The sequence below is a fragment of the Schistocerca gregaria genome, chromosome 3 (assembly GCF_023897955.1).
Source record: "Schistocerca gregaria isolate iqSchGreg1 chromosome 3, iqSchGreg1.2, whole genome shotgun sequence".
NCBI lineage: Eukaryota > Metazoa > Arthropoda > Insecta > Orthoptera > Acrididae > Schistocerca > Schistocerca gregaria.
In genome coordinates, this window is record NC_064922.1 from 724,484,150 (window position 1) to 724,495,514 (window position 11,365).

An 11,365-nucleotide genomic window follows, 5' to 3' on the forward strand; every position below is an offset into this window, starting at 1 on the left:
TACATACATTATCACGGATGATGTACCATTAAATGACTCCCTCTCCTTTCCTTAGTTATAGACGTTATACGAATTAATAGTCATCATTTATTATTACAAATCATATTACATTATATATATATATATATATATATATATATATATATATATATATATATATATATATATATATCTCAAGGACAAAGCATTAAATGAATCGCTCCCATTTTATTAGTTGTTGATGTAATACTAATTTCTAGTCCTTAGGAATTGCTAAGCTTTAATTTATTTTTTTGATGAAAAAAGGAAGCTGAAATTAAAAATCATTTCACATTAGTGTGTTGTCAATGTGTTGACATCCTGTCATAGTTCTTCTCATTGTTATTTAGAGAACCTACCCAAACACTTGTGTACTCTACTGTGACATCTTTGGAAAAAAGACAGCTTTTCTTTTATTTGATAATGAGGGCTCAGGCGCAGATTAATTTCATTAATCAAATAAAAAATATCCTGTAGTTTGCTGAAGGTACATACCTAAAACAATTCTTGGCCATGTGCACATTTATATGCCTCAATGTGTGTATGGTTACATGAGGTAACTTTTTGAAAGTGAAAAGCAGTCAATCAGACGCCGATTGTTTCGTTAATCCAAGAGCGCAGGGAAACGATGTTGGTGTACACTCCTGGATATGGCGGGTAAAAACAGCCATAGCCCCACGAGACGATTCCGTATTGTGTGGAGTTCACAACTAGTGGACCACCTTTGTCACCATTGCAAGCGTCTTTGCCGCCTTCTGGCTCACCAGCGCAAATCATGTTCTTCGTGACTATTCCTTCGTAGGTGTCATTGCAGGAGGAACGGTCGATGATCGTCGTGTTGACGGCGTGCAGCTGCTCCGGGTAGTCCACCCCAGGTTGAAGGCTACCCCAGCCACTCACCGTGACGGTGGTGCCGGCCTCGAGCTCCTCAGTAGCCAGAGCCACAGCCTGCGGAAACAGTGATGGTAATAACAGGGCAGTCCGCTGTCGGGGGTGAACATTAAAAAATAGTGTAGATAATGAGTCATAAATAAATAATCTATATTTATAATTCATGGGTTATTAGGGTGGTGAACACCAAATAATAAGTTCAGATATGTTTTTGGATAACACCAAGGATATAACGATATAGAAAGTCGTGCTTTATGGGTGCTTAGATTTCCGGGACTGAAGCCTTATAAGCTGACACGGACATCATAATGTTGCAAGAAGTGACTTACATATCTGAAACGAATTAGGGCTACTGGACCACAGTATATGGTAGAAATGACGACGAACTTGGAACAGTGATTATGACTAGGGAGGGGGGCATATTAACAAACATAGAGAAATGCCGCATAGCAGAAGTACAGTCGGCGTGTTCTGTAATATCAGATTAATTAATTTCTTTGCCCTTCAGTTACAGGGAAAACTAACAGAGGAGCGTTTTTCAACGATGAGATAGTCCCATTTTTACAATCCATCCCAAAGAAATAATATTTTTATGTGATTTTGGCTGTGTAACCAGTTTCAGACACCCAGTTGCAACACATACATGGCACTGAACAACAACACCAGAGTGTTACATCAACTTCATACGTTAGAACTTAAATACGGTGACTGACAGAATGTGTGCAATGTACAGGTTAAGGGAACAATTTTGCAGTCATAGCTATGGCCAACCATAATCTCAGATCACGTAGCATTCATATGTAGTATAAACTTAGAGTAAGAAGGAACCTACAGAGCAATAGGATTGTGAAAATTAAACGTAGCTCATCTGGAAGAAACATGACTCTGTGCACCCTTTCATAATATGTAGGCAGAAAAAGAAAGAAATTTCCAGCGTACAATTCAGCTATTAACTGGTGGATGAAGTTTGAAAAACCAGCAATAATATAAACCATGAGGAACCACGGGCAACAATGTCACACGATAATTTCATTTCTTTACTCCTGCGAAAACTGTCCCTACCACAAGAAAACCGAATTTTATTTTAAGCGTCTGAAAGACTAGTTTAAACTTGATGCAACAGTAACAGCAAAGTATATGCTAATTAACAAAGCAACTTGCAAGAGTTGTACACCAAGACCGGCATTAATGTATCATGTTATACAAGAAAATAAAAAAGAAACCTGAAACTATTTACAGATATGATAACTGCACCCAGGCGACAAAGTCATTTGATAACGATGTGCACATATATACTATGTGATCAAAAGTATCAGGACATCTGGCTGAAAATGACTTACAGATTGGTGGCGCCCTCCATCGATACTGCTGAAATTCAATATGGTTTGGCCTAACCCTACCCTTGATGACAGCTTCCACTCTCGTAGTCATACATCCAATCAGGTGCTGAAGGTGTCTTGGGGAATGGCAGCCCATTCTTCACGGTGTGCTGCACTGAGGAGAGGTATCGTTGTCGGCCGGTGAGGCCTGACACGAAGTCGGCGTTCCGAAACTTCCAAAAGGTGTTCTATAGGTTACAGGTCATGACTCTGTGCAGGCTAGTCCGTTACAGGGATGTTATTGTCGTATAACCACTCCGCCACAGGCCGTGTATTATGTGAACAGGTGCTCGATCGTGTCGAAAGATGCAATCTTCATTCCCGAATTGCTCTTCAACCAGTGAGTAGCCAGAAGGTGCTTAAAATAATAGTGTAGGCCTGTGCTGTGATAGTACCACGCAAAGCAAGGGGCCCAAACACCTCCATGAGAAACACGAACACACCATCACACAACCGACTCCGAATATTACTGTTGGCACTATACACGCTGGCAGATGACGTTCACCGGGCATTCGCCATACGCACACTCTGTCATTGAATAGCCACATAGTGTACCGTGATTCGTCACTCCACACAACGTTTTTTTCGTTCCATGTTTTTTTCGTCCAATGTTTACGCTCCTGCCGCCAATCGATGCGTCGTTTGGCATTTATCTGCGTGATGTGTAGCTTATGAGCAGCCGCTCGACCATGAAATCCAAGTTTTCTCACCTCCCTCCTAACTGTCACAGTACTTGCAGTGGATGCTATGCAGTTAGGAATTTCTATGTGACAGTCTGGATAGATGTCTGCGTATTACACATTGCGACCCTCTTCAACCGTCGGCGGTCTCTGTCCGTCAACAGACGAGGTCAGCCTGTACGCTTTTGCGTTGTACGTGTCCCTTCACGTTTCCACTTAACTGTCAAATCGGAAATAGTGGACCTAGAGATGTTTGGGAGTGTGAAAATCTCACGTACCTACATATTACAAAACTGTTACCAAATCACCTGACCACGTTCGAAGTCCGTAAGTTACGCGGAGCGCCCCATTCTGCCCTCTCACGATGTCTAATGACTACTGAGATCGCTGATATGGATTACCTGGCAATAGGTGGCAGCACAATGCACCTGATATGAAAAAAGTATGTTTTGGGGCGTGTCCGGATACTTTTAATCACATAGTGTACAAACGGCGGGAGAATCGCGCACACGAGGTATAAAAGGGCAGTGCATTGGAGGAGCTACTCAGGGGATTCATGTGAAAAGGTTTGCAAAGTGATTATGACCGCATAACGGGATTTAACATACTCTGAATATCAAATGGTAATTGGAGCTAGGCGGATGGTACATTCCATTCTGGAAGTCGGTAGGGAATTCAGTATTCCGAGATCCATGGTGTCAAGAGTGTGCCGAGAATACCAAATTTCAGGCATTACCTATCATGACGGACAAGCTGCGGCCAACGGCCTTAACTTAACGACGGAGAGCAGCGGCGCGAAGAAACAAGCAGTACTGCGTGAAATAACAGCAAAAATCAATGTAGAACATACGACGAACGTATACATTAGGACAGCGCGGCGAAACTTGAAGTTGATGGGCTATGGCAGCAGACGACCGACGCTAGTGTGTTTGCTGACAGCAAGGCGGCGCCTGCAGCGCTTCTCCTGGGCTCGTGACAACATTGGTTTGGCCCTAAAAGACAGGAAAACCGCGGTGAGATCGCATGAGCCCTGATTTAAGTTGGCAAGGGCTGATGTTAGGATTCGAGTTTGGTGCAGACCACGTGAAGTCATGGATCCAAATTTTCAACACTGAATTTAGCAAGCTGTTGGTGGCTTCACAATGTGGGCTGCATGCTTTGGTCCAGCTGAACCGAGCATTGACTGATTTTGTTATGTTTGCTGGAAAGCATCTGCAGACATTCATGGACTTCATGTTCCTAAGTTACGATGCGCTATGTCACCGGTCCATCGTTGTTATCAATTGGCTTGAAAAAATTCTTTACAATCAGAGCGATTTGTGTAGCCACCCGGATGGCCCAATATGAATCGCATTGAATATTTATGAGACGTAATCTAGAGTTTAGTTCGTCCACAAAATTCTGCACCGCAAACACTTCGGCAGTTATGGACAGCTAGAGAGGCAGTATGGATCATTATTTCTGCAGGTGACCTCCGACGACTTACTGAGCCCATGCCACGTCGAGTTGTTGCTCTATGCCGGCCAAAAAGCGGCAGGTGTCACCTCAGTGTACAAGCACGATGCTACTATACAAAAAGCTGAAAAAGAGAAGAAATCCTTAGTCACATTACAGACCTAGTAACCAACAAAGCAACGGACGAAAAGACACACAGAGTTATTATACGACAACGACGTCCGGACGTTTAAATCCAGAGGAAGAGAAAGACTTCGCAACAGAGCTAACCGAAAAAGTAGTTGGTGCTACTGAAAATAGCTAAAAACGTTTATACGACCCCGTTGCTTACATATGCCATCACGATAAAAATGTGGAAGGGACAGTGGTGTGGTCCTAATTGCCAAAAACCGAGGAGGAAAGACAGCGAGAGTCTTCGACCTATAACAACAGTGACTAGAAAATTTTCATGCGGATCACACTGTGATTCAATTCAGTTTCAGCACTATAACTGGAACATACCAAACTTGTGTGGAGAAATATCGGCTAATATACTAAACTTTAACTGATTACAGAGGCATCAGAACGGACGTAGAGGCTTGCTGTTTGTAATGCGCAATCATATCGCTTGACATCGAAAAAGCCTTTGAAAAAGTTAACCATTTACGTCTTTTCCAGACTGAGAGAGCATTGAAATTCCCAAAAAGTGACTGACAGAGCAAAGAACCTCCCATAATTGTCATGTCTGGACCTAGCGTAAACGGACAATTACGTAGACTACTATGAATTAAGAATTCGGTGCGACAGGGTTACCCCGTCTCCATGGCACTATTTGCAATAGCTGTTGATGCTTTTCTTTTTAATCTGAGGCAACAACTTCATGGATGACAAATGTGTGGTCAGAAGATCATATACCAAGCATACACGGACCACCTACGTCCGATACCTGGGGATGGAAGAAAATGAGAGGGAAGGAGCGCGTTAAATCGTAAGGAATTATGAAGGCACAACATGAAACAAACTAAACCGAAATAAGATGGGACTTATGAACGGTCGCCGAGGAGTAGAATTTTGAGCGAAAGAACAAAATGGTTCAAATGGCTCTGGGCACTATGGGCCTTAACATCTGAGGCCATCAGTCCCCTACAACTTAGAACTACTCAAATCTAACTAATCTAAGGGCATCACACACATCCATGGTCGGGGAGGATTCGAACCTGCGACCTCAGAGGTCGTGCGGTTCCAGACTAAAGCGCCTAGAACCGCTCGGCCACACTGGCCGGATCGGAATAACAAAAAATTGTCTAAACTACAGTCAGAATACAACAAAATGGTTTGAGAAATCCAAAAGCAGTACAAAAATTACACACCTGTTACAAAAAAAGAAAAAAAATATCTAGAACGACTAGAGAGAGGATGTTCATATTCATAGGACATGTACATTAGTGTGTTTTGCAGGAATTATTAACATTTCCGTCACCTCGCTTCAGCATATGTCATGTTCGCCATGGGCCCTGATGAATTCTTCCATGCATGGTACCACCAATGCGTATAAAGCGCGAGCGACGTCCTGTGCGATAGCCATCCATGCTGCTTTCACGTGGTTCCAAAGTTCATCTGTGGTGGTTGGCACTGGGTTACAGTCTTGCACCCGTCGTTTCACCATATCCGATACATTTTCGATTGGCGGCAAGTCCGGTTATCTGGCTGTGCCGGGGCAGAAGGCCGACATCCTATGACACCAAGAAGACACGTGTTCGAGCAGCAACATGAGCTCATGCATTGTCTTACTGGAACATGGGATCTGGGGTGTTGTGCAGAAAGTGTATGCTACAGGTCGTAGTATGTCATTCACTTAGGTCACACTGGTGACAGTGGACTGGACACGCACCAACTGCGATTTGTGATTGTACGCAGTAGCGCCCCACACCATAAGGCCTTGAGTTGGTGCTGTTGGTCTTGTGCGAATGCTGTTACTGTGATGCTACTCCCCCCGACTGCGGACAACCAAAATACAGCCATCATTTTCAAACAAAGAGAACCTGGATTCGTCCGAAAATATTGTGGCACCATTCCTGTCGCCAGCGACGTCGTTCCACACACCATAGTCGTCTATCGTGTTTCTACACATTCATCAAAGGTAGGCGGAGATGTGGACAGTGCGTACGCAGCCGATGGCGTAATAAAGGGACGGACTGTCCCTCCTGATAGTGTACGAACTTTTCCATTGTTGCGCCATAGCCGAGGTCGCCGGCCTCTGTGGCCGAGCGGTTCTAGGAGTTTCAGTCCGGAACCGCGCGACTGCTACTTTCGCAGGTTCGAATCCTGCATCGGGCATGGATGTGTGTGATGTCCTTAGGTTATGTTTAAGTAGCTCTACGTCTAGGGGACTGATGACCTCAGACGTTAAGGTTCATATTGCTCAGAACCATTTGAAGAATATTTCGCCGAGGACGACACAGGTGTGTCCTGAAATGCAATTAGGATGAGGTGTCGATCGTTTCGGCGGTGATGTGGGCGGTGCAACCTGACCTATCTTGTTGTGTTCTACGGCCTTCTGCATACGCCCGTTACACTGTCGAAACACTTCGAGGCACACAAGCAGCAATTTGCCGGATGGAAGCATTGCATTCTCTCATGCCAACAAAGCACCCTCTTTCAGAGTGACTGATGCAACTTAAGGAAACGCACATACGTCTGCGAGAGAGCCCGCACGTCTGCTCAAGTCACACAGATGTATTATCTTCGGTTTAAAGCGACAACGAGAGCCGTAGGCAAATTTTACCGATAGGTTATGTTGCGCCGCGATATCGACGTTGACCTTGAAGTCACGGGCCGACGTGGGTCAAATGTTAATCATTTCCGCAAAACATACTACTGTGATGTGCTGTGAATATGAACAACCTACCTCCGGTGATTCACGGTGTTCTGTTTCCTCGGAACATGATTTGGTCAGTACTTATATGAAATCTAAAGTAAAATGCGTCGTACCGCAGTTACCAGGATACATAGCTCAATAAATAGCGGCAACTCTTGGCCAAATTGTCAACAGAGGTCAGGCGATTAACGTCAACTATGATCCCTTAATGATAACAACAGAAAAGGGAGGCCTTCAACTGTATCGTATCTGCAACAGAGCACAAGCATTGTTTATCAGCAAAACATACAAACAATGGAAAATATCAATTATCATCGTATTGGCTCATATTGTAGACTAAATAGAACTGGCCAAAATGGACCCACTTATAGATGTTCAGCATGCCCCGAATGAGTTCTCTGTCATCTAAGACATTTTCTTTAAGAGTACAGCTTCATCAAAAGAACAATTCCAAACAAACATCTATACAGAATCGAAGCAGTCAGCAACAATATGGTGGAAAACGAAGCAAAGAATAGAACAAAACAAAAGTGTATGGAACAAAGCTGGAGCAAAACCTCGTAAAATATTCGAGACGCACACTTATGAACCAATGTGAGGTCAACGAGGTACGTGGCTGCAAACAGGAAAATCCCGACCAACGCAAAACACTAAACATTTCATCTGTTATACACACCAAACTACATCAGGTGCAACCTACCTCACATGGACTAACAAGTACTACCTGGTTAAACGTATACCAACAGCTATCGGTGTACAACCTGCACATTTACGAAGACTTGAACTGTGCAGAGAACACTTTCAATGAGGTGCCAGAAAATTTGCATAGGAGTGTTAGCCCTTTCTTCCTCAAAAGCCGGAACCGGAGAAGGTAGTGACATAGGATGCTGGGGTCTGGAGAGAAGTTAACGTTCCAACTCTTTCCAAAGATATTCCTTTGGGATCAGCTCTGCACTCTGCGTCGGGAAGCCCATTTCAGAAATGTTAATTGAATCAGAAATGCTACATTATGCGTTGTCTTGCTGGTAAAATCATTCATCGCCCTCTAACTGTTCTGCTGTATGCAGTACACACTATAGTACAATTTGTTCATATCCTTCAGCATTTAACAGTTCCTTAAGCGCAATAATGGGTCAAAATCTTAACCACGAAAATACCCCCATAGTGTAAGATCACCTCCTCTGTACTTCACTTTGATCAAATGATCTGCGAAAGGAACTGAAGTTTGCTTACATTCCTCTGAAACGTGTGAACTTGGATTGTCAATTAGTAAGAAAAAGGTAAAGATCATGGCAACTGACAGAGGTGAATCAATACCAGCCGCTGACGTACTATCAGAATATGAGAAGTGGACCACTTTGTCTACTTGGGCTGAGTGATTCAGAAAAAGGATGGTCAACACAGTTAATAAGATGCAGGATTGTTCTGGATAGGGATGCTGCACCGAAACTGATTTGGAAAGATGGAGTCCTAACCATCAACAAAAATAAGAGTGCACAAATCTCCGATGCTTCCAATTTTCCTTTACTGCACTGAAATATGAACAATAACTGAAGTGGACCAAAAAGACTTGATCTTTTGATCTGTGGACTTGGACGAGGTTGCTGAGAATATCATGCATATACAGATAGACCAACGAAATCAATCCTTCAAGAACCCAGGGTGTAGAAGATGTTGTCTTATCATTTGTTTCCATTGAATACTGCACTTATTTGGTCATATAACTCGACGACACGAGGATAATTTGGAAGAAATGATCGTCCATGGCAAAGTCGAAGGTAAAAGATTGCAGGGAAGACCAACGAGATGACGGACGAGCCAGATAAAGGAGACGACATACCAAACATGACGCTAGACACACCAAGATGCACAAGGCGGGGAGAAATGAAGATATTCTTAAGAGCGTTTGTGATGGGTCGCCAATTTTCTACTATGTAACACGGAGTGTTGACGACCTTCACAAATTCAGAGAATGTTCCAATCAACTCTGGCACTGTAGGCAGGATAATGTATGTACTTGTGCAGAGCAAATGAAGGGTTAAAAGAGAGCTAAAGTATTTGTCCCTTGAAAGGCAAAGGCTCCAACTTCGAGATCAGGTCCTCGAAACAGTTGTAAATAGCCAGGAAAATTCAAACCAGCTCACACTTCGCTACAGAGTGAAAATTCATTGTACAGCCAGAGTTTGATTTTGTAAGATTTTTCTCAATGAAATATTTCTGTACAAAATACCTGAACGTTGTCGTCAAACGAGATGGAGCCCGAGACCTCGAAGAAACCAATGTCTCTGTCCGTCAAAACATAATCGAAATCTTCGTGCCAGAACAAATCGGACACCGTGTATGTGGCGCCGCCACTCTCGCGTATAGATGTACCGACCCGCAGCACGTAATACATTGGTTCGGTGCCCCAGATGCACCACGCAGCCGTCATCACCCAGTTGGCGCTGACGATGGAGGCGCCGCAGCGGTGCGCCTCCACATACTCCACGGAGACCTGCCAGGGGAACTGCGAGATGTCCGCCGGCTCGCCCCCCAAAATACGGTTGTCGCCCCCTAGAGTGGGTGCTACGCTGCAGGCTGCGGCCAGCAGCCACAAGGTGAGGGCCGGACACATCTCTCGGGACAGCCGGGCACCACTGTCGTTAGCGTTGTGCACCAGCAACTGCCTCACGAGTTATCTGCACCTATCCAGTTTTATCAGTTGCTTTGAATCAAAACAGATTTCTTATCAGTTGCGCCAGTCTCATCTAACGGCTCTAGCTATTATCAACGTGCTAAAATTATCTATAACGTATTGCATGTTAACGAATAACCCACTCGTAAGTTTCCACCAATGAACAAAGGTCTGCCTGAGTTTCCCACACAGTGAATTGTTCACGGGTTTATCCCTCGTTTGGAAGAGAGTTAAATGATTAAATAAATGAGGTGCGGTGTTTACACGATTGTACGCTAGCAGAAAATAATATTAGAATGAAGCAACGGGTCTGCGTGATGGAAGATTTACCCACTTATTACTTATATTGCATACATTGTACATATTGCGTATGATACATGACACGATTTTGCCGACAGGATCACACATCTATAGACATACTCTCCATGGATAGCATGTTCAATATACAGCAAGTTCTGATTACAGTGCAGTACTGTAAATGAATGCAGAGACGATCCAGATATGCCACGCAACATTTTGGCAAATGGATATTTCCGATATTACAGACCACGCCAGACGCTGATAAGGTCATTAAGGCCAGTTTCGACGTCATCCACAAGTTTGTTTCTGAGTATGGTGTTCAAACGTTCATTGCACATAACGTTTAAGTGCCTGCTGAACAAGATAATTAAGTTGCTGTGATGCTGTAAACATGACTAAGTCAACCCTTTAGTATATTTTCTTGTTAACATCTAAGATCTAGTGTATGGTACAAATGATTTGAGGATGAATAAACAGCTGTAACAACTACTAATATTATTACAAAAAAATTGTCAAATGTTTGTGACATCTTATGGGATTTAACTGGTAAGGTCATCAGTCCCTCAACTTACATACTACTTAACCTAAATTATCTTAAGAACATACACACACACCTACGCCCGATGGAGGACTCGAACCTCCGCTAGGACCAGCCGCACCGTCCACAGCTACAGCGCCTTAGACCGCTCGGAATATGATTACAAATACGTTGTCTGTTGAAATGTATGGGGACACCTAACAGTGAACATTAATATGGGATGTGTGCATAAAAAGCCTTTATGACAGTTTGAAACTCTGCTGGGGACACTTTCTGTGAGGCCTTTGATTGTCTGTGTAGGTATGGTAGCCCATTCTTTCTCAACAGTCGAAACCAGAGAAGGTACTGATGTCTGGCGTTGACGTCTGGATGGAAGTCGACGTTCTAAGTCATCCAAAAGGTTACCGATTGGTTTTATGTAGTACCCGAGATTACGGCAATGGTAAGTGCCAGGGGCTGAGTTGGGGTAAATTCTAAAACAAATGTAATCCAGTTTATTAATAAGTACAGTACAAACAATTCTGGGCTCATGCAGAACTGAAAACGATCACAGCAAGAGACAAGTATGAGAAA

At 43.6% G+C, this 11,365-nt stretch overlaps 1 protein-coding gene across 1 annotated transcript; it reads right to left on the reverse strand.

The window, feature by feature from the left end:
• Nucleotides 1-405: 405 nt before the first annotated feature.
• On the reverse strand, nt 406-9,917 carry LOC126355994 (vitellin-degrading protease-like). Its single transcript, XM_050006617.1, has 2 exons — nt 9,511-9,917; nt 406-966 (listed from the first exon to the last, which is right to left on the reverse strand). The coding sequence occupies exons 1-2, from the start codon at nt 9,892-9,894 to the stop codon at nt 604-606; spliced, it is 747 nt and encodes a 248-aa protein (XP_049862574.1). The 5' UTR covers nt 9,895-9,917; the 3' UTR covers nt 406-603.
• Nucleotides 9,918-11,365: the final 1,448 nt, after the last annotated feature.

Bases quoted from the DNA above. Each gene is read 5' to 3' on its own strand.
- LOC126355994 (XM_050006617.1), bottom strand. From the start codon at position 9,894: ATGTGTCCGGCCCTCACCTTGTGGCTGCTGGCCGCAGCCTGCAGCGTA. The intron at 967-9,510 runs GTATTTTGTACA...CTGTTTCCGCAG, and splicing joins CGTTTGACGACAACGTTCAG to GCTGTGGCTCTGGCTACTGA.